The sequence below is a fragment of the Leucoraja erinacea genome, chromosome 2 (assembly GCF_028641065.1).
Source record: "Leucoraja erinacea ecotype New England chromosome 2, Leri_hhj_1, whole genome shotgun sequence".
NCBI lineage: Eukaryota > Metazoa > Chordata > Chondrichthyes > Rajiformes > Rajidae > Leucoraja > Leucoraja erinaceus.
Genome location: NC_073378.1, coordinates 132,078,860 through 132,101,968, shown reverse-complemented (window position 1 = coordinate 132,101,968; position 23,109 = coordinate 132,078,860). Strand labels below are relative to the sequence as shown.

General features: G+C 50.1%; 1 protein-coding gene across 2 annotated transcripts; it reads right to left on the bottom strand.

The window, feature by feature from the left end:
- Nucleotides 1-62: 62 nt before the first annotated feature.
- On the bottom strand, nucleotides 63-22,606 carry LOC129715577 (NFX1-type zinc finger-containing protein 1-like). 2 transcript variants are annotated; one of them, XM_055665453.1, is made up of 7 exons: nucleotides 22,485-22,606; nucleotides 21,398-21,520; nucleotides 15,899-16,053; nucleotides 13,963-14,108; nucleotides 11,102-11,212; nucleotides 9,650-9,736; nucleotides 63-3,244 (listed from the first exon to the last, which is right to left on the bottom strand). In XM_055665453.1, the coding sequence occupies exons 1-6, from the start codon at nucleotides 22,598-22,600 to the stop codon at nucleotides 9,662-9,664; spliced, it is 726 nt and encodes a 241-aa protein (XP_055521428.1). In that variant the 5' UTR covers nucleotides 22,601-22,606; the 3' UTR covers nucleotides 63-3,244; nucleotides 9,650-9,661. The 2 variants fall into 2 exon arrangements, with proteins under 2 accessions (XP_055521428.1, XP_055521435.1); XM_055665460.1 differs by having other exon boundaries at nucleotides 63-3,181.
- Nucleotides 22,607-23,109: the final 503 nt, after the last annotated feature.

Here is a 23,109-nt window from a genome sequence, read left to right as displayed (position 1 = left end):
GGGAGGGGGGTGGGGGAAACTCCCTCCGACCTGACCTGCAGCCAACAGAATCCATGGAATTCTTTGCCACAGAGGGCTGTGGAGACCAAGTCAGTGGATATTTTTAAGACAACGATAGATAGATTCTTGATTAGTACAAGTGTCAGCGATGGGGAGAAGGCAGGGGAATGGAGTTAAGAGGGAGAGATAGATCAGCCAGGATTGAACGGCGGAGTAGACTTGATGGGCCGAATAGCCTAATACTGATCCTATCTCTTATGATCAAAGACTTGCCCAGTTTCTCTCCTCACCATTGGGAAGAAGATACAGAAACTTGAAAACACACACACACCCCCAGACTCTGGAACAGCTTCTAGCCCTCTGTTATCAGGTCCTTCCATGATCTAGGGTGCTGTCAGATTCACCTCTACCCCGTTGTGGACATTGGATTTGTCTGTGGAGCTGATGTGCTGCAATGCTGAGAACTATATTCTGCATTCTGTATCTTCCCCTTTGCTCCACCTATTGTACTGGAGTTTGGCTGGATTGTATTTATGTGCAGTGTTATCCCATTTGATGGGGCACCACGCATAAACACAGCCTTTCACTGTACCTCGGTACACACAATAATAAACATGAACCCAGTAAGGCCCACGGTGGCACAGCTCAGAGCCACAGCCGTAAGCGCCACTGCCCACTCTTCTTGCCCTCAGCCCCCGACCAGCGTAGAAACAGAGATGAACAAGTGGTGGTTCAACTATGATTTTATTGCGCACCCACAGGAACCAGGACTTCTTGCAGGCTGGTGACCATTTTCCAATCTGTCCGTCTTTACTTGGCTAAAGTGCCATCAAGCTGAAACAATGTCCTATTTCTTTGCGTCAGGCCACCTCTCAGGAGAGCATGGAACTTCTACAGTCTGAAGGAAGGTCCCGACCTGAAACATCTCCTATCCATGTTGCTTTTGAGATGCTGCCCCGACCCGCTGAGTAACTCCAGCACGGTATGTCCTTTTAGGGGTAAATGTCACCAATCCATGGTCTCTGGCGATGCTGCCCCGACTCGCTGGCATTTTGTGAACTTTTAGGTGGTAAATGTCGCCTATCCATGTTACCGCAGAGATGCTGCCTGACCCGCTGGCTTACTCCAGCACCGTGCATCGGTTTGGTTTGTAAACCAGCATCTGGAGTTCCTCGTGTCTTCACTCTTATTACTTTGTCTTCCCTTCTCCACGGGCGCTGCCCAGCCCTGCCCAGAGCTTCCAGTAGGTTTGGATTTTACCTCGGGCGTGCCGGCGAGTGCGGGGTTTTGCTGTTGGTTGGATGAACAGGATGGTACTCCCACTGCCAGGTGCCTCGATGACCCATGTCAGACCAGTGGCTCAGGCACACCCTGAAGCTCAGTGCACCCACCCCATAGGGATGGAGAACACAGTCCAACTCTGGCCAAAACTGGACACTCGGGGCCGATATAATAGTCCACGGGTGCGCCGTATAAGGTGTGGCCTTCGAAGCGTAGAAAAGTGCCTGTCCCACTTGTCCCGAGTTATTCACGACGTCTCTCGAGTTTTCAAACTCGCAGAATGTTCATGACGAGTCTGTAGGAGTCCATGGATATATCGTAGCCGCACGTTACGCCAGCCGTGGGTACTCAGGGCTATCTTTTTACTCGTGGACATTTTTAAACATGCTGGAAAAAACATCCCGACTTACCCGATGCCCCGAGTACCTACGGCTGGCATATCGAGCCGCTACGATATATCCATAGACTTCTACGGCCTCGCTACGAACATTCTGCGAGTTTGAAAACTCGGGAGAGTTCGTGAATAACTCGGGACTAGTGGGAAAAGCCCTTAAGAGTGACCGATAAATGTACAATCAACAATAATAACATTAATCATTTGTCAAGTTGTTCCATCTACGGAAACAAGGATGTCATTGTTCCATTCCTGGTGCATAGGACAATTAAACTCTTGATGAATAGAAAGATCTGTACACGTACACTTTGTATTTCTCCAGAGATAAAGAATAGCTCAACGACTCGAGTGCGGTCCTGACCTTCCACAATGGAGACCCTTTGAACTATCTTTGAAACAAATGTTGTTCCCCTTATACTTTATCTGTACACTGTGGATGGCTCGACTGTAATCGTGTATAGTTTTCACACTGACTGGATAGCGCGCAACAAAAGCTTCTCATAGTACCTCGGTACACGTGGCAATAATAAACTAAACTTATAAAATATATGTGTATAAAAATAGTAACAGGCTCTAGACTGTGGAAAAAGATGACACAAAGTACTGGAGGAACTCAGCGGGTCAGACATGATGCTGTTCCTCCAGCACTTTGTGTGGGGTTTTTTTTGCAGTTCATGGGTCTACATGACCAAGAGGAAGTGGACTGAACTTTGGTGCCTTCCCTCTAACAGTGGGAAACGTTGATCCCGCTGTAGGGGGGGGATGTTTTTTATGTTTTATGTTAAATTCTAAAGTGGTGTGTTTATCTTATTTGTGTGCTGCATGGTAACTCAAATTTCACTGCACCAATTGGTGTATGTGACAATGAATGTCCTTTGTCCTTGTATTCTACATCTACTGTGAAGGAACATCCATAGACTGACCAAGGAACCCCAGCTACGATGGGGACACCTCCACTTAGAAGATCGAGGAGATTCGGAGTGTGGACCCATACTCTCCAGATTTTGCAGGTGTGCTGTGTTCAGTTCACTTTAGAGATACAGCGTGTAAGCAGGCCCTTCGGCCCACCGAGTCCGCACCGCCCAGCGATCCCCGCACACTAACACTATCCTACTCACACTAGGGACAATTTACACATACACCAAGCCAATGAACCTACAAACCTGTATGCCTTTGGGGTGTGGGAGGAAACCGAAGATCTTGGAGAAAACCCACGCGGTTAAGGGGAGAACGTACAAACTCCGTACAGACAGCACCCGTAGTCGGGGTCGAACCTGGGTCTCCATGACTGTGAGACGGCAACTCTACCGCTGCGCCACCGTGGGGGGGGGAGGAATATTGATTGTTGATTTTCAACTCAAACGGCCATGAAGGAAGGAGACTAGAGAGTGGTGGATATTGCCCGATCCATCACAAGTACTGACCTACCCACCGTCGATGTGCTCCCGGGGGGGGGGTTGGCGCTCTGAGCCTCGGCCTTCTACTGCTGTTGGTCGCCCCCACCTCCTGTGGAAACAGGAACCAGAGAAGTAGGAGCAGTAGTAGGCCCTTCGGCCCATCAACCCCCTCCTAGAATAGAATAGGTTTTATCGTCATTGCACATCCACTGTACCATGAAATTTCAGTGCATCTCCTTCAGTGATATACAATAGAAGGCACAGGATAAAACGATTTAAAAGAACAAACACACAATCAACCATTAAGTATCATATTACCGGCAAGGTCAATGAATAAAATAAATAAATAGAAACATAGAAATTAGGTGCAGGAGTAGGCCATTCGGCCCTTCGAGCCTGCACCGCCATTCAATATGATCATGGCTGATCATCCAACTCAGTATCCCGTACCTGCCTTCTCTCCATACCCCCTGATCCCCTTAGCCACAAGGGCCACATCTCACTCCCTCTTAAATATAGCCAATGAACTGGCCTCAACTACCCTCTGTGGCAGAGAGTTCCAGAGATTCACCACTCTCTGCGTGAAAAAAGTTCTCCTCATCTCGGTTTTTAAGGATTTCCCCTTTATCCTTAAGCTGTGACCCCTTGTCCTGGACTTCCCTAACATCGGGAACAATCTTCCTGCATCTAGCCTGTCCAACCCCTTAAGAATTTTGTAAGTTTCTATAAGATCCCCTCTCAATCTTCTAAATTCTAGAGAGTATAAACCAAGTCTATCCAGTCTTTCTTCATAAGACAGTCCTGACATCCCAGGAATCAGTCTGGTGAACCGTCTCTGCACTCCCTCTATGGCAATAATGTCCTTCCTCAGTGGAAATATTGCACAAATTTGTATATTGCACCACGAGTTGTGTAGTGTTGACTGCAGTGTTTTCCATTTCAGTTTAGTTCTTTAATGACACATGGGTAGAATCTGTTAATTAGTCTACAAGTGCAGGCCTTCAGAGACCTAAATTGCCTCCCAGAGGGGAGCAGAGTGAAAAGGTGGGATGAGCCCCGTTTGATGTTTATGGCCCGACGTAAACATCGGGCCCTGTAAATGTCTTCCAGGGAGGGTAGTTGAGCGTTTGTGATGCCCTTGTGCTGTTTTAATAACTCTCTGTAGTGCCTTCCTTTCAGCCACAGCATTCCAGCATTCAATGAAAGGCAAGGGGAAGAGGACCTGGGTGGGAGGCATCCTGGCAATAGGCCGGTGTGTAATTGGGGAACTGTCTGCAGCTTTGTGAAACTTTGGTCAGGCCGCACTTGGAGTATCGCATGCAGTCCCGGACGCCCCATTACAGGGGGGATGAGGAAAGGGTGCACAAGAGGTTTACTGAATGAGAGACACAAAAAGCTGGAGTAACTCAGCGGGACGGGCAGCATCTCTGGAGGGAAGGAATGGGTGACGTCTCAGGTCGAGACCCTTCTTCAGACCGAGAGTCAGAGTGAGAAACATATAAAATTCTTAAGGGATTGGACAGGCTAGATGCAGGAATAATGTTCCCCATGTTGGGGGAGTCCAGAACCAGGGGGTCACAGTTTATGAATAAGGGGGAGGCCATTTAGGGCTGAGATGAGGTAAAAACGTTTTCACCCAGAGAGTTGTGAATCTGTGGAATTCTCTGCCATAGAAGGCAGTGGAGGCCAATTCACTGGATGTTTTCAAGAGAGAGTTAGATTTAGCTCTTAGGGCTAACGGATTCAAGAGATATGGGGAAAACGCCAGAACGGGGTACTGATTTTTGGATGATCAGCCATGATCATATTGAATGGCGGTGCAGGCTCGAAGGGCCGAATGGCCTACTCGTGCACCTATTGTCTATGTTTCTATGTTTTATGTCTATGAAAGGGAAAGGAGAGATATAGACATAGAAACATAGAAAATAGGTGCAGGAGTAGGCCATTCAGCCCATCGAGCCTGCACCGCTATTCAATATGATCATGGCTGATCATCCAACTCAGTATCCCGTACCTGCCTTCTCTCCATACCCCCTGATCCCTTTAGCCACAAGGGCCACACCTAACTCCCTCTTAAATATAGCCAATGAACTGTGTGGCCTGTGACAGAGAATTCCACAGATTCACCACTCTCTGTGAAAAGAAAAAAAATTCTCATCTCAGTCCTAAAAGATTTCCCCCTTATCCTTAAGCTGTGACCCCTTGTTCTGGACTTCCCCAACATCGGGAAGAATATTCCTGCATCTAGCCTGTCCAACCCCTTAAGAATTTTGTAAGTTTCTATAAGATCCCCCCTCAATCTTCTAAATTCTAGCGCGTACAAGCCGAGTCTATCCAGTCTTTCTTCATATGAAAGTCCTGCCATCCCAGGAATCAGTCTGGTGAACCTTCTCTGTACTCCCTCTATGGCAAGAATGTCTTTCCTCAGATTAGGAGACCAAAACTGTACGGTGATGTAGAGAGAGAGAGAGATAGAATAAATGAATGAAAGATATGCAAACAAGTAAAACACAGGTGGCTGTGGTAGTGTGTGCAGCTGCCAGAATTAGCGGGTATAAGCCATAAGGAGGGGTTGGATCATCAGAAATTGAGGGGAAACCTGATAGAAGTTTATGAAATGATGAGACGAATAGATAGGGCAGTCAGGGTGCTGGGAACTATATTCTGCTCTCTGTTTCTTCCCCTTTGTTCGAATAATTATAGTTGAGTTTGGCTTGATTGTCATAGAGTTATACAGTGTGGAAACAGGCCCTTCGGCCCAACTTGCCCACACCGGCCAACAATGTCCCAGCTACTCTTGTCCCACTTGCCTGCGCTTGGTCCATATCCCTCCAAACCTGTCCTATCCATGTACCTGTCCAACTGTTTCTTAAAGGATGGGACAGTCCCAGCCTCAACTACCTCCTCTGGCAGCTTGTTCCATACACCCACCACCCTCTGTGTGAAAAAGTTACTCCTCGGATTTATTTTAATTTTTTTCCCCTTCACCTTGAACCTATGTCCTCTGGTCCTCGATTCCCCTACTCTGGGTAAAACACTCTATGCATTTATCCAATCTATGCCTCCCATGATTTTATACACCTCTATAAACATAGAAACATAGAACATAGAAAATAGGTGCAGGAGTAGGCCATTCGGCCCTTCGAGCCTGCACCACCATTCAATATGATCATGGCTGATCATCCAACTCAGTATCCCATACCTGCCTTCTCTCCAAACCCTCTGATCCCCTTAGCCACAAGGGCCACATCTAACCCTCTTAAATATAGCCAATGAACTGGCCTCGACTACCCTCTGCGACAAAGAGTTCCAGAGATTCACCACTCTGTGTGAAAAAAGTTCTTCTCATCTCGGTTTTAAAGGATTTCCCCCTTATCCTTAAGCTGTGAACCCTTGTCCTGGACTTCCCCAACATCGGGAACAATCTTCCTGCATCTAGCCTGTCCAACCCCTTAAGAATTTTGTAAGTTTCTATAAGATCCCCTCTCAATCTCCTAAATTCTAGAGAGTATAAACCAAGTCTATCCAGTCTTTCTTCATAAGACAGTCCTGACATCCCAGGAATCAGTCTGGTGAATCTTCTCTGCACTCCTTCTATGGCAATAATGTCCTTCCTCAGATTTGGAGACCAAAACTGTACGCAATACTCCAGGTGTGGTCTCACCAAGACCCTGTACAACCGCAGTAGAACCTCCCTGCTCCTATACTCAAATCCTTTTGCTATGAAAGCTAACATACCATTCGCTTTCCCCTACTCTGGGTAAAACATTCTATGCATTTATCCGATCTATTCCTCTCATGAATTTATACACCTCTATAAAATCTCCCCTCATCCTCCTGTGCTCCATGGAATAGAGACCCAGCCTCCTCAACCTCTCCCTATAGCTCACACCCTCTAGTCCTGGCAACATCCTCGTAAATCTTATCTGAACCCTTTCAAGCTGTATTTATGTATAGTATTATCTGATTTGATCACATAGCATGCAAAACAAAGCTTTCCACTAAAAGACACAAAGCGTTGGAGTAACTCAGCGGGTCAGGCAGCTTCTCTAGAGAACATGGATAGTTGATGTTTTGGGCCGAGACCCTTCTTCAGACACGAAAGAAGGGTGCCGACTGGCAACGTCACCTATCCATGTTCCCCAGTGATGCTGCCTGGCGCACTGAGTTACTCCAGCCATCTTTTAAATTACAAGTCTCCTCACTCTTCTTCAGTCCACGAGTCAATGATAACCTAGACCTCAGCAAGGTTACTGTGCAAATAGGTGGGAGTGGTGGCGCCTAACGGCAGCGGCTCCACTACAGTCGTCTGTCTTCTTTTATTTTTGTCTTGTTAAATGCATGTCTTGAGTTAGTTTTTATTAATTTTTTTAGCTGTGTATATGTGGGGGGTGGTGGGGGGGGCTGTGGGGGAAACCGTTTAAATCTTTCCCTGTGCGCGGACCCGACTATTCCCTGTCGGGTCTCGGATGTCGTTGGGCCTAACATCGTGGAGCCGGCGGTGACCTCCGGCCGGGACTAACCTGGGGGCTCCAGTTGCAGAGCCTGCGGAACTGACATCGCGGAGCTGGCCAACTTCGGAGCGGGAAGAGCTGTGGTGGCGTGCGGCTGCGACCCGACTTTGGAGTTCGGAGGCACCGGCCACAGACCCGGTGGACGGGAACATCGGGAGCTCCAAGTCCCTGGTGGGAGACCGCTTTTCCGAGCTCCGCAACGGCGACTTCTCCCGCTGGAATCGCGGGTTTAAGGACATGGAGCCGGGGCCTAACATCGGCCGGCGTGGCTTAAACGGCCTCAGGACTTACCATCGCCCGCTGGGGGCTTTAACATCGGAGCCCCAGTTCGCCTCGACACTGCAGTTGGACTGCTGGACCACGGGAGAAGGAACAAAGGGAAGAGATAAAGACTTTGCCTTCCATCACAGTGAGGAGATGTTGGAGACTCACTGTGATGGATGTTTATGTAAACTGCGTTAAGTGTGGGTCTTGGATTGTTTTGCAATGTAAAAAAACTGTAGAAATGATATTTCGTTCAAACTTAGGTTTGAATGACAATAAATTGCATTCTATTCTATAAGGGCAGTGCGTCTCTGCAACAGGATTATAGATAGATTGAGTGAATGGGCAAAAAGCTGGGGCACTCACTGCGAGGTTGTGCACTTCAGTCATAGAGAAATCAACAGGTAAATGATCATCTAAAAGAAGAGAGATCCTGAATGAGTGAAGAACTGCACCTCACGCTGTCTCGGCAAGGCCAGCCGTATAGGCAAGGGCAACCCGGCCCCTCCCTCTTCTCCCCTCTCCCATCAGGCAAGAGATACAGAAGTGTGAAAACGCACACCCCCAGATTCAGGCACAGTTTCTTCCCAGCTGTTATCATGCAACTGAACCATCCCGCCACCAGCTAGTGACCTGTCCTGAACTAGCATTTACCTCATTGGAGACTCTCGGACTACCGATAATCTGACTTTACCTTGCACTAAACCTTATTCCCTTTATCGAGTGTCTGTACACTGTGGATGGGTCGATTGTATTATCTTTCTGCTGACTGGTTAGCACGGAACAAGACTAGAGGGTGTGAGCTATAGGCAGAGGTTGAGTGGGCTGGGTCTCTATTCCTTGGAGCGCAGGAGGATGAAGGGTGATCTTATATACAAGATCATGAGGAATAAATCCGGTAGATGCACAGAGTCTCTTGCCCAGGTAGACAAAAATGCTGAAGAAACTCAGCGGGTGAGGCAGCATCTATGGAGTGAAGGAATAGGCGACGTTTCGGGTCGAGACCCTTCTTCATGTCCCTTGCCCAGAGTAGGTGAATCGTGGACCAGAGGACATGGGTTCAAGATGAAGGTGTTGGAGTGCATGAATCACTGAAAGTTAGCAGGCAGGTCCAACAAGTGGTTAATAAAAACAGGTGGCAGGTTGGCCTTCATAACAAGAGGATTTCAGTATAGGAGTAAAGAGGTTCTTCTGCAGTTGTATAGGGCTCTGGTGAGACCACGTCTGGAGTATTGCGTACAGTTTTGGTCTCCTAATTTGAGGAAGGACATCCTTGTGATTGAGGCAGTGCAGCGTAGGTTCATGAGATTGATCCCTGGGATGGCGAGACTGTCATATGAGGAAAGATTGAAAATACTAGGCTTGCATTCACTGGAGTTTAGAAGGATGAGGGGGAACCTTATAGAAACTTATGCAAGGACTGGACAAGCTAGATGCAGGAAAAATGTTCCCAATGTTGGGCGAGTCCAGAACCAGGGGCCACAGTCTTAGAATAAAGGGGAGGCCATTTAAAACAGAGGTGAGAAAAAACCTTTTCACCCAGAGAGTTGCGAATTTGTGGAATCCTCTGCCTCAGAGGGCGGTGGAGGCAGGTTCTCTGGATATATTCAAGAGAGCTAGATAGGGCATTTAAAGATAGCAGAGTCAGGGGATATGGGGAGAAGGCTGGAACGGGGTACTGATTGCGGATGATCAGCCATGATCACATTGAATGGCGGTGCTGGCTCGAAGGGCCGAATGGCCTCCTCCTGCACCCATTGTCTATTGCACAAACCATGAAAGATAAAGTCTTCACTTACCTTGAAGTCCCTCTACTGGGACATGGACCTGGGACCTTCAGGGGTGGGGTGGAACTTCCGTCGGGAGACAGCAGGTCCCTTTCGATGCTGAGGAACGTTCAACAGACAGTGAGTGGACACCATGTATTTACAACACAGTCAAGATATGGTCCCTTTCAGACACAAACCAACCTCCCTTCCATTGATTCCATCGACACCTCACGCTGCCTCGGCAAGGCCAGCAACATAATCAAGGACCAGTCGCACCCCTACCACTCCCTCTTCTCCCCTCTCCCATTAGGCAAGAGGTACAGAAGTGTGAAAACGCACAGCTCCAGATTCAGGGACAGTTTCTTCCACGGCTGTTGTCAGGCAACTGAAGGGTCCTCTCACCGACTAGAGAGTGGTCCTGACCCCCCCATTAGGCATCTTTGAACCATCTCTAATCGGACTTTATCTTGCACTTGGCCTCCTTCGAGCAGGGTGGCACGGTGGTGCAACGGGTAGAGCTGCTGCCTCCCAGCACAAGAGACCCAGGTTCGATCCTGACCTTGGGGGCTGTGTGGAGTTTGCATGTTCTCCCTGTGATCGGGGGTTTGTGGAGTTTGCATGTTCTCCCTGTGATCGGGGGTTTGTGGAGTTTGCATGTTCTCCGGATGCTCCGGGTTCCTCCCGCATCCCAAAGACGTGCGAGTTTGCAGGTTAGTCATCCCTCAGTAAATTGCCCCTCGTGTGTGGGGAGTGGATGACAAAGTTGGATAGACTATAGACAATAGACAATAGGTGCAGGAGGAGGCCATTCGGCCCTTCGAGCCAGCACCGCCATTCAATGTGATCATGGCTGATCATCCACAATCAGTACCCCGTTCCAGCCTTCTCCCCATATCCCCTAACTCTGCTATCTTTAAGAGCCCTATCAAGCTCTCTCTTGAAAGCATCCAGAGAACCGGCCTCCACCGCCCTCTGAGGCAGAGAATTCCACAGACTCACCACTCTCTGTGAGAAAAAGGGTTTCCTCATCTCCGTTCTAAATGGCTTACCCCTTATTCTTATTCCTTATAACATAGAACTAGTGTGAACAGGTGATCAATGGACAGCGTGGACTTGGTGGGCTGAATGGCCTGTTTCCATGGTGGATTCCTTCCTCCTTCCCCCCCCCCCCCCCCCTCCAGACACTCCCCCCCCCCCCGACATACACCCCATACACCCCTCCCCTCCCGATGCTCCCCCCTTCCACCCCACCCCCCCCTCCAGACACTCTCCCCCCTCGACATACACCCCATACACCCCTCCCCCCCAATGCTCCCCCCCTTCCACCCCCCCCCCCACAAACACTCCCCCTCTCACCCACCCCCGGCACTCCAACCTCTCCCTGACACTCCCCCCTCCATACCTCCCCCTCTCTCCCCCGACACTACTCTCCCCCCCCGACACTCCCCCCCTCTCCCCTGACACACCCCCGCCCCTCCCTACCTGCTGCTGGAGCTGCACGAAGGGGATGTGGTTCCGGACCATCCGTTCAAACAGCGAGACGTTGAGTCGGGTCTCAGCCGCCAGCTCCAGATCCGCCACCTTTGGCCCCAGCTGTGGGGGGGGGGGGGCAGCGTGAGACCGGCCCCGGCATCCACAATCTATCGGGGGCCCTCCTCTCCTCCCACCGCAGGCAGCCCACGCCCACTCCCTCTCCCCTCCCCACGGTAGCCCCCGCCCTCTATCCATGCAGTGGTCATCTTCAACACACGGCCCATGCCCATCTCGCTGGCACCCTCTCTGTCCATCCAACCTGCATGGATGGCAAGGCCAGGGCAAGCCAGTGGCTTCAAACCCCCTGGGCTTTAACATCCCAGGAAACCAGCCCCACGCCCAGCATGTAAATGCTCAGAAGTCATAGGAGCAGAATTAGGCCATTCGGCCCATCGAGTCTACTCCGCAATTCAATCATAACTGATCTATCTCCCCCTCTCAACCCCATTCTCCTGCCTTCTCCCCATCACCTTCAACAGCCTTCCTAATCAAAAATCTGTCAGTTCCCACCTTAGAAATATCCACGGCCTTCTGTGTGGCAATGAATTCCACAGTCTCACCACCCTCTGACCGAAGAAATTCCTCCTCATCTCCTTTCTAAAGGTACATCCTTTTATCCCGAGGCTGTGCCCTCTGGTCCTCGACTCTCCCACTAGTGGAAACATCCTCTCCACATCCACTCTATCCAGGCCTTTCACTATTCGGCTCTGTTCAATGAGGTTCCCCCTCATCCTTCTAGACTCCTACGAGTACAGGCCCAGTGCCGTCAAACTCATAGTCACAAGGCAGTCACGGCACGCCACCACTACTAGTTTAAAGAGATTCAGTATCATCTCAAGAATGCTGAAAGAAACCTCCACAGATGTACTGCAGAATGTTACACAAAGTGCTGGAGTAAGTCAGCGGATTACCCCCTGCACCTCGTGTCATTTTGTGTAAAGCAGCATCTGCAGTTCCTGGTTTCTATTGTAGAAATGATCGTGACTGGTTGCAGCGTAGCCTGGTACGGCAAGTCCGACGCTCTGGAACGCAAGAGGCTGTAGAAGTGGTCTTGACCCGAAACGTCACCCATTCCTTCTCTCCAGAGATGCTGCCTGTCCCGCTGAGTCACTCCAGCTTTTTGTGTCCAGCTACAAAGAGTGGTGGATGTAGTCTCCTCTCCACCAGGGGCACACACATGATCTAGTCTTCCCTCTCAACTCCTGCCTTCTCTAATCAAGAACTTGTCAATCTCTGCTTGAAAAATACCCAATGACTTGGCCTCCACTGCCATCTGTGGCAATGAATTCCACAGATTCACTAGAGACATAGAAACATAGAAATTAGGTGCAGGAGTAGGCCATTCGGCCCTTCGAGCCTGCACCGCCATTCAATATGATCATGGCTGATCATCCAACTCAGTATCCCGTACCTGCCTTCTCTCCATACCCCCTGATCCTCTTTGCCACAAGGGCCACATCTAACTCCCTCTTAAATATAGCCAATGAACTGGCCTCAACTACCCTCTGTGGCAGAGAGTTCCAGAGATTCACCACTCTCTGTGTGAAAAAAGTTCTTCTCATCTCAGTTTTAAAGGATTTCCCCCTTATCCTTAAGCTGTGACCCCTTGTCCTGGACTTCCCTAACATCGGGAACAATCTTCCTGCATCTAGCCTGTCCAACCCCTTAAGAATTTTGTAAGTTTCTATAAGATCCCCTCTCAATCTCCTAAATTCTAGAGAGTATAAACCAAGTCTATCCAGTCTTTCTTCGTAAGACAGTCCTCACATCCCAGGAATCAGTCTGGTGAACCGTCTCTGCACTCCCTCTATGGCAATAATGTCCTTCCTCAGATTTGGAGACCAAAACTGTACATAACACTCCAGGTGTGGTCTCACCAAGACCCTGTACAACTGCAGTAGAACCTCCCTGCTCCTATACTCAAATCCTTTTGCTATGAAAGCTAACATACCATTTGCTTTCTTCACTGCCTGCTGCACCTGCATGCCTACTTTCAATGACTGGTGTACCATGACAACCAGGTCTCGCTGCATCTCCCCTTTTCCTAGTCGGCCACCATTTAGATAATAGTCTGCTTTCCTGTTTTTGCCACTACACTCTGGATATAAAAATTCCCCCTCATCTTCATTCTAAAGGTACCTCCTTTTATCCCGAGGCTGTGCCCTCTGGTCCTAGACTCTTCCATTAGTGGAAACACCCTCTCCACATCCACTCTGTCAAGGCCTTTCATTATTCTGTAAGTTTCAATAAGTTGCCCCCCCACCTCATCTTTCCAGACATCATTCGAAATGCCCTGACTGATGAAAGCAAGCCCAGCAAAAGCCTTCTTTACCACGAAGGTAGACACAAAATGCTGGAGTAACTCAGCGGGACGGGCAGCATCTCTGCGGAGAAGGAATTGGTGACATTTCGGGTTGAGACTGCAGATGCTGGTTGATAGCAAAGATAGACATAAGAGTGCTGGAGTAACACAGTGGGTCTGGCAGCATCTCTAGAGAAAGGTAACGTTTCGGGTTTGGACCCTTCATCAGACCAGGGACTGACAAGTCTGAAGAAGGGTCTCGATCCAAAACGTCGCCTATCCTTTTTCTCCAGAGATGCTGCCTGACCCGCAGAGTTACTCCAGCACTTTGTATGTGTCTTCAGTGCTAAAGCAGCATCTGCGGTTCCATCTTACACGTGCTTTGCCACTCTGGGTGCTTGTGTTGCCGCTTTCAGGGGGTTATCAGAGAGGAGCCAGTCCACCCGCCCGAGGTGGGACCCCCGGCCAACCCTGCCCGACACCGCCCCCTCCTGGCCGGCCCCATTACCTGAGGCTGGTCGCTGATCATGATGAGGTGCTGGCAGTCGGGTGAGAGCATGGTCATCACCTGGGCCTCGAGGATCTCTGCTGCCTCCTCCAAGATCACCACCCGGGGCCTGACGCGCTGCAGCAGGGTCCTGTACCTCGCCGTCACTGCAGAGTGGGGCAAACGCACTGGGGTCAACACACTGGGGGGGGGGGGGGGGGGGGGGGGGGGGGGGGGCTAGAGATGGCGCGCGCTCTCTCTCCCTCACGGCACGACTAGGACACAGGGAAACATTCTGGTCTGCCGGCACAGAACCTCGGCTGCTGGGACGCATGGACACATGGAGGCAATTGGATTTGCCAGCCGGGAATCCGGGTTTAAGCAGCAACCGATGGGAGCGATTGGACACTTTGCTCAGGGCCGGGGATGGGGGAAACTCCACAAGGGGACACACTTCTTAGGGGGTGGAATTTGTTTCAGTAAACTGGTCTACAGCTGGTAGAGCTGCGGCCTCACTACATGAGAGACCCCCCCCGTTTGATCCTGACCTCGGGCACTGTGTCTGTGTGAGTGTGTGAGTGAGTGCGAGTGTGAGCGTGTGTGTGAGAGTGTGTATATGTGTGTGCGTGTGTGTGCGTGTGCGTGTGTGTGTGTGTGTGTGTATATATGTGTGTGTGTGTGTGTGTGTGCGTGTGTGCATATATATGTGTGTGCGTGTGCGTGCGTGTGCGTGTGTGTGTGTGTGTGTGTGACAATAGGTACAGGAGTAGGCCATTTGTCCCTTCGAGCCAGCACCGCCATTCAATGTGATCATGGCTGATCATCCCCTATCAGGACCCCGTTCCTGCCTTCTCCCCATATCCCCTGACTCCGCTATTTTAAGAGCCCTTGAATCATGGCTGATCATCCAGAGAACCGGCCTCCACCGCCACCCCGCAGAGAATTCCACAGACGCACCACTCTCTGTGAGAAAAAGTGTCCCCTCGTTTCCGTTCTAAATGGCTTACTCCTTATTCTTAAGTGTGTGTGGTGTGTGTGTGTGTGTGTGTGTGTGTGTGTGTGTGTGTGTGTGTGTGTGTGTGTGTGTGTGTGTGTGTGTGTGTGTGTGTGTGTGGAGTCTGTACGTTCTCCCCGTGACTGCGTGGGGTTTCTCCGGGTGCTCCGGTTTCCTCCCACACTCCAAAGACGTACAGGTTTGTAGGTTAATCATCTTCAGTTGATAGTAAATTGTCCCTGGTAGGTCGGGCAGTGCTCGTGTACTAGTGGGGTGGGAGATTGCAACCTTCACGTGGTCCGCCCTGTTTCGACTAATGCAATCAACCTGACGTGAATAAACAAATAGATGTAGTGTTTTAGTGTCCTACAACTTTAGGCTGGGCCCGCCATACACAAGAAGAATAAGTGCACTGGTGATCTCTGGTCAGCATGGACTCGGTGGGCTGAAGAAACTGTTTTCACGCTGCATCTCCAAAACTATTAAGCAAATAGCCTCGATCGAAAGGGAAAAAAAATTAAAATTGCAGAAATCTGATCAGACCAGAAGCTGCCTGCACAGGTGCTGCCTCAAGGCCCTGTCCCACGGTGAGAGTTCATTCCAGAGCGCTCCCGAGTTTAACGAAAATAAATCAAACTCGTGGTAAGCACGTAGAATGTACGTAGCGGGTAGGCAGAGCTCGGGACGTCTCTTAGCGGCTCGTAACGCTAACGGCAGGTACTCGGGAAAACGCGGTAAGCTCGGGAAGACTCGTGAAGATTTTTCAACATGTCGAAAAATGTCCACGCATGCCCCAAGTACCGACGAGTGGCCATTGCCGTAATTCTCCGAGTTAGCATCAGGGCAAACTCGGGAGAACTCTTGGAATGAACTCGTACAGTGGGACAGGGTTTTACATGTTGCAACAATTCCTGATGCTAGCCCACAAGCCACTGTTGTTGTGTAAACCAGATTGGTGTGTACCTGGGGTCGTCATGCCAACCACTGCAGCCTCTCCCAGCAGCATCAGAGTTTCCTCCAGATCCAGAGCGGACATATCCTGGGTCAGGCTTTCGTACTGCTTCAGTTTCTCATTCATTGCCTCATTGAGTTTCTCCTGGTAGGCTGCTCTCCATTTCCTAAACAAACAAGTGTTCGCTTCAGACAGGGTGTTGGATAAAGACAGAGTTGATGTGGACAAGCTTTTCCCTTTGAGAATAGGGAAGATTCAAACAAGAGGACATGACTTCAGAATTAAGGGACAGAAGTTTAGGGGTAACATGAGGGGGAACTTCTTTACTCGGAGAGTGGTAGCGGTGTGGAATGAGCTTACAGTGGAAGTGGTGGAGGTAGGTTCGTTGGTATCATTTAAAAATAAATTGGATAGGCATATGGATGAGAAGGGAATGGAGGGTTATGGTATGAGTGCAGGCAGGTGGGACTAAGGGAAAAAATTTGTTCGGCACGGACTTGTAGGGCCGAGATGGCCTGTTTCCGTGCTGTAATTGTTATATGGTTAAAGAGAGGAGTGAAATGTAAAGCCAGAGGGGGGGGGGGGGGGGGGGGGGGGGGTGGGGGGGGGGGGGGGGGGGGGGGGGTATAGTAGATATGTACTCCCCCAATCCCTCTTCCCCCCTCTCCCACCAGGCAAAAGGTACAGAAGTGTGAAAACGCACACCTCCAGATTCAGAGCCAGTTTCTTCTCAGCTGTTATCAGGCAACTGAATCATCCTACCACAACCAGAGAGCATTGCTGAACTAGTATCTACCTCATTGGTGACTATCTTTGATCGGACTTTGCTGACTTCACCTTGCACTAAACGTTATTCCCCTATCATGTATCTATACACTGTAAACGGCTCGATTGTAATCATGTCTTGTCTTTCTGCTGGCTGGTTAGCACGCAACAAAAGCGTTTCACTGCACCTCGGTACACGTGACAATAAACTAAACTGATTTATACACTGAATGAATCCGAGGAAGGGCTCTGACCCGAAATGTTGCCAATCCATGTCCCCCCAGAGATGCTGCCTGACCCGCCAGGTCACTCCAGCACTTGGCGTTCTACGCAAGATTCCAGCATCTGCAGTTCTTTGTGCGTCTGACACAACTGCATTTTGGAGCCGACAGGTGAAGAAAGAGAGGGCAGGGTGCCAGCAGCAGTAGAGTTGCTGCCTTACAGCGCCCGAGACCCAGGTTCAATCCCGACCACGGGTGCTGTCTGTACGGAGTTTGCACGTTCTCCCCGTGACCCAGTGGGTTTTCGCCGAGATCTTCGGTTTCCTCCCACACTCCAAAGATGTACAGGCTTGTAGGTTAATTTGCTTGGTCTAAGTGTAAATTGTTCCCAGTGTGTGTAGGGTAGTGTTAATGTGTGGGGATCGCTGGTCGGTGTGGACTCGGTGGGCTGAAGGGCCTGTTTCCGCACTGTATCTCTAAACTAAACTAAGAAAGACCCATCGACTTTCGTGCGAAGATCGAAAAATCAGTGGTGGACCTGCATACACGAATAGTTATCAAACCAGACTCAAGTTAGAACAAAGGAGAAGATGTGGGGTGCAGAATATAGTTCTCAGCATTGCAGCACAGCATTTCCAGAGATTTATTTTACTTGCTATCTAATCAGATCAAATGTGTAGGATGGAACTGCAGATTCTGGTTGAAACGAAAGATAGACACAAAATGCTGGAGCAACTCAGCGGGACAGGCAGCATCTCTGGAGAGAAGGGATGGGTGACGTTTCGGGTCGAGACCCTTCGTCAGGGGAAAGGGAAACGAGAGATATAGGTGGTGATGTAGAGAGACATAGAACAAATGAACGAAAGATGTGCAAAAAAGTAACGATGATGAAGGAAACTGGCCATTGTTAGCTGTTTAAGAAGGAACTGCAGATGCTGGAAAATCGAAGGTGGACAAAAATGCTGGAGAAACTCAGTGGGTGCAGCAGCATCTATGGAGCGAAGGAAATAGGCTACGTTTTGGGTCGAGACCCTGTTTATTCTGTGAGAATGAGATGCTAAAGCACTTTGGGTGGGGGAGGGATGGAGAGAGAGGGAATGCAGGGGTTACTTGAAGTTAGAGCAATCAACATTCATACCACTGGGGTGTAAGCTGCCCAAGCGAAATACGAGGTGCTGTTCCTCCAATTTGTGTTGGGCCTCACTCTGACAATGGAGGAGGCCCAGGACAGAAAGGTCAGTGTGGGAATGGGAAGGAGAATTAAAGTGTTTGGCAACCGGGAGATCAGGTAGGTCCAGGCGGACTGAGCGAAGGTGTTCAGCAAAACGATCGCCCAGTCAGCGTTTGGTCTCTCCATAAATGCTGCCTGCCCCACTGAGTTACTCCAGCATTTTGTGTCTATCCAATCAGATACATAAATACAATAAAGTCAAACTCAAGTACAACAGGAAGAGCGATGGGGAAGATACAGAGTATAGAATATAGTTCTCAGCATTGTACCGCATCAGTTCCACAAAGCCCAGTGTCCACAAAGTCGTAGAGGTGAACTGAACAGTAACCTGCCTTATGGAAGGACTCTTATTTCAAGAGGGCCTTGTACACAAAAACAGGGCCTGTACACAAAAACAGGGATGTAATGCTGATATAAGGTGCTGGTCAGGCTGCATTTGGAAAATTGTGAGCAATTTTGGGCACCATATCTGAGGAAGGGCGTGCCGGCTCTGGAGAGAGTCCAGAGGAGGTTTACAAGAATGATCCCAGGAATGAGTGGGTTAACTTATGATGAGCGTTTGTCGGCACTGGGCCTGTACTCGCTGGAGTTTAGAAGAATGAGGGGGGACCTCATTGAAACATACAGAATAGTGAAAGGCTTGGAGAGAGTGGATGTGGAGAGGATGTTTCCACTAGTGGGAGAGTCTAGGACTAGAGGTCACAGCCTTATGAATTAAGGGACATTCTTTTAGGAAGTTGAGGAAAAATTTCTTTAGAGGGTGGTGAATCTGTGTGGAATTCTTTGCCACAGTAGCCTGTGGAGGCCAATCAGTGGATATTTAAGGCAGAGATAGATAGATTCTTGATTAGTACGGGTGTCAGGGGTTATGGGGAGAAGGCAGGAGAATGGGGTTAGGAGGGAGAGATATGCCCCTGTCCCATTTAGGAAACCTGAACGGAAACCTCTGGAGACTTTGCGCCCCACCCAAGGTTTCCATGCGGTTCCCGGAGGTTTTTGTCCGTCTCCCTACATGCTTCCACCACCTGCAACCTCCGGCAACCACCTGCAACCTCCGGGAACCGCACGGAAACCTTGGGTGGGGCGCAAAGTCTCCAGAGGTTTCCGTTCAGGTTTCCTAAGTGGGACAGGGGCATCAGGTCAGCCATGATTGAATGGCAGAGTAGGCTTGATGGGCCGAATGGCCTAATTCTACTCTGATTACTATGACCATTCAGAAGCCTGATGACTGAGGGGAGGAAGCTGTTCCTGGTGTGCACTTTCAGGCTTCTGTACCTTCTGCTGGATGGAGAGGGTTGGGGGGGGGGGGGGGGGGGGGGGGGGGGGAAAGTAAGATGATCGGGGTGGGACAGGTCTTTGATTATGTTTTCTGAGACAGCGTGAAGTGTAGATGCAGTCAATGGTGGGGGGGTCTGGTCCGTGTGCTGGACTGGGTACATATGTACAAATCATAATGTAACCGTCCCACCAACAACCAGAGAACAGTCCTGAGCTACTCAAGGTCTACCTCATTGAAGACCCTCAGACTATCTTTCACATCGGACTTACTTTACCTTGCACTAAACGCTTATCATGTATCTGTACACTGTGGGCGGCTCAATTGTAATCAAGCCTCGCCTTTCCGAGAAAATTGAGAGGGTATCTTATAGAAACTTACAACATTCTTAAGGGGTTGGACAGGCTAGATGCAGGAAGATTGTTCCCGATGTTGGGGAAGTCCAGGACAAGGGGTCAGTTTAAGGATAAGGGGGAAATCTTTTAGGACTGAGATGAGAAAAACATTTTACACACAGAGAGTGGTGAATCTCTGGAATTCTCTGGTAGTTGAGGTCAGTTCATTGGCTATATTTAAGAGGGAGTTAGATGTGGCCCTTGTGGCTAAAGGGATCAGGGGGTATGAAGAGAAGGCAGGTACAGGGTACTAAGTTGGATGATCAGCTATGATCATATTGGATGGCGGTGCAGGCTCGAAGGGCCGAATGGCCTCCTCCTGCACCTATTTTCTATGTTTCTATGTTTCTGCTGACTGGTTAGCATGCAACAACAAGGTTTTCGCTGTACCTCGGTACAGGTGACAATCAAAGTCAATTTTATTCCTCAAATACCACCCGAAGGTGCAGTGAAGTGAATTTGCCAGCAGTGGTACAAGTTGGAAAAGGGGAAGTACAATGGGATCTGGGGGGTCCTTGTTCATCAGTCTATGAAAGTAAGCATGCAGTTACAGCAGGCAGTGAAGAAAGCGAATGGCATGTTGGCCTTTATAACAAGAGAAATCAAATATAGGAGCAAATGGGTTCTTCTGCAGTTGTACAGGGCCCTAGTGAGACCACACCTGGAGTATTGTGTGCAGTTTTGGTCCCCTAATTTGAGGAAGGACATTCTTGCTATTGAGGGAGTGCAGCGTAGATTTACAAGGTTAATTCCCGGGATGGCGGGACTGTCATATGCTGAGAGAATGGAGCAGCTGGGCTTGTACACTCTGGAGTTTAGAAGGATGAGAGGGCATCTCATTGAAACATATAAGATTGTGAAGGGTTTGGACACGCTAGAGGCAGGAAACATGTTCCCGATGTTGGGGGAGTCCAGAACCAGGGGCCACAGTTTAAGAAAAAGGAGTAAGCCATTTAGAACAGAGACGAGGAAACACTTTTTCTCACAGAGAGTTGTGAGTCTGTGGAATTCTCTGCCTCAGAGGGCGGTGGAGGCCGGTTCTCTGGATGCTTTCAAGAGAGCCAGATAGGGCTCTTATAGATAGCGGAGTCAGGGGATATAGGGGAGAAGGCAGGAACGGGGTACTGATTGGGGATGATCAGCCATGATCACGTTGAATGGCGGTGCTGGCTCAAAGGGCCCTATAATACACAATAGAATTTCACACAAACATCGGGATGGTCAAAACTCCGCCGTTGGGACGGTCGAACACACTCCGCGGCTTGGAGCGCCCGAATCAGCACTAAACTAAAACTATACAACAGGTAGTGCAGAAAGAGAGAAATAAAGAGTGCAGTGCAGTTATAGAGGTATAGGTGGGGGGGGGGGGGGGGGGGGGGGGGGGGGGGGAGATGTATCATGAGAGAACTGTAGAGGTGTGTAAAATCACGAGCGGCCTTTAGAGAGCTATCGCGGTGTAGAAAATCACGAGAGTGTAGTGTATCTAACCGCGAGACGTTGATAAAGCGGATAATCCCGCGGGGTTGGCGGAGTTGGGACGTGGATGGAGAAGATGTTGAGAGGTGCAGAAGATGCCCGGACCCGTTCGGCCCCTCAGCCGGGCTGCTATCCCCGTCAGTTACCTGTAGAGCCTCCAGCGATGATCCATAGGTAGTTCCCAGATGCTCCCCAATTTCTGCACCTCCTCCACACTCATGGTGCTGTGCTCAGACAGACACTTCTGGATGGTCGACTCCGCCTCGTCCCTGCGAGATGGGGGGGGGGGGGGGCGGGGAGAGAATGGGGGGGGGGGGGGGGAGGAATGAGCAGGAGACGGGCGGGTTTGAAAAAGAAGAGGAAGGGGGAGGGGGAATATCAAGCAAGAGTTAGTATCAAGCAAGAGGAGGGGGTAACGCAGTGTTCGGGGGATGATTGAGAAGGGGGATGAGAGAGAGGGTGGAGGGATGAGGCGGGGATTAATCAAGGCCCTATTTATCCGGGGGGGGGGGATGGGGGGATTTATGGAGCTGGGGGGTATGTAGAGGGGGGTGTGATATCAAGCAGGGGTGGGGTGGGGTATTGAAGGGGTATATAGAGGGGGAGGGGATATTGAACAGAAGCATATCAAACAGCGGGGTACATTGAAGGAGAGAGGGACATCAACAGGGATACTGAGTGGGGCAACCGAGTAAGGTGGGGGGGGTACACAAAATTGCTGGAGAAACTCAGCGGGTGCAGCAGCATCTATGGAGCGAAGGAAATAGGAAACGTTTCGGGCCGAAACCCTTCTTCAGACTCGGGGGGGAGAAGATGGGGAGATGGGGGGGGGGAAGGGGTGGAGATGGGGGGGAAGAAGAACGTATCTAGCGGGGGTTGGGGATGCATATCAACAGCGCTGCACTTTATCAAGGTGGAGGCAAAGAATCCCACAGATTCACCACCCTCTGACTAAAGACATTTCTCCTCATCTTCCTAAAAGAACGTCCCTTAATTTGTCACGTTGTGTCTGACCTCTAGTCCTGGACTCTCCCACTGGTGGAAACTTCCTCTCCACAATTGGGATATTGAGGGGGATACATCGAGTGGGGTTGAATGTATCGGGTGGTGGTGGTGGATACGAGGGGTATCGAGGAAGGGAGGGTATCGAGCGGGGAGGGGAGGGCGTGGATACGAGGGGCCCCCGGGTTTGTGACGAGGGGCGTGGGCGCGAGCGGGCTGTCGGCACCGTACCCTGCGTTTTCGCCGAGGACGTAAGCAAACTTCTCCCGTGCCCACTGCTGGGCGCCGTCCGGCCTCTCCCCGGGCTCACAGCCGTCTTCATCATCGCCGTCCAACACCGTGAACATGCTGCCATCTGCAGAGGGACGGGGAAACGCTTCAGACCACCGCCAGTGACTGAGGTCACCCTGACCATCTCACACACACACACACACACACACACACTGTGACCACGCACACTGCACCGAAACTGCCCTTCAACTGCTCTGCACTTGTACAGGGCTCTGGTGAGACCACATCTGGAGTATTGTGTACAGTTTTGGTCTCCTAATTTGAGGAAGGACATCCTTGTGATTGAGGCAGTGCAGCGTAGGTTCACAAGATTGATCCCTGGGATGGCGGGACTGTCATATGAGGAAAGATTGAAAAGACTAGGCTTGTATTCACTGGAGTTTAGAAGGATGAGGGGGGATCTTATAGAAACTTATTAAAATCATAAAGGGACTGGACAAGCTAGATGCAGGAAAAATGTTCCCAATGTTGGGCGAGTCCAGAACCAGGGGCCACAGTCTTAGTATAAAGGGGAGGCCATTGAAGACTGAGGTGAGAAAAAACTTTTTCAACCAGAGAGTTGTGA

Coding starts and splice junctions, on each gene's coding strand:
- LOC129715577 (XM_055665453.1), bottom strand. CDS start 22,600: ATGTTCACGGTGTTGGACGGCGATGATGAAGACGGCTGTGAGCCCGGG. Junction 21,521..22,484: donor GTCCTCGGCGAAAACGCAGG/GTACGGTGCCGA, acceptor CCCATCTCGCAG/GGACGAGGCGGAGTCGACCA. Junction 16,054..21,397: donor CATCGCTGGAGGCTCTACAG/GTAACTGACGGG, acceptor TTGTTTGTTTAG/GAAATGGAGAGCAGCCTACC.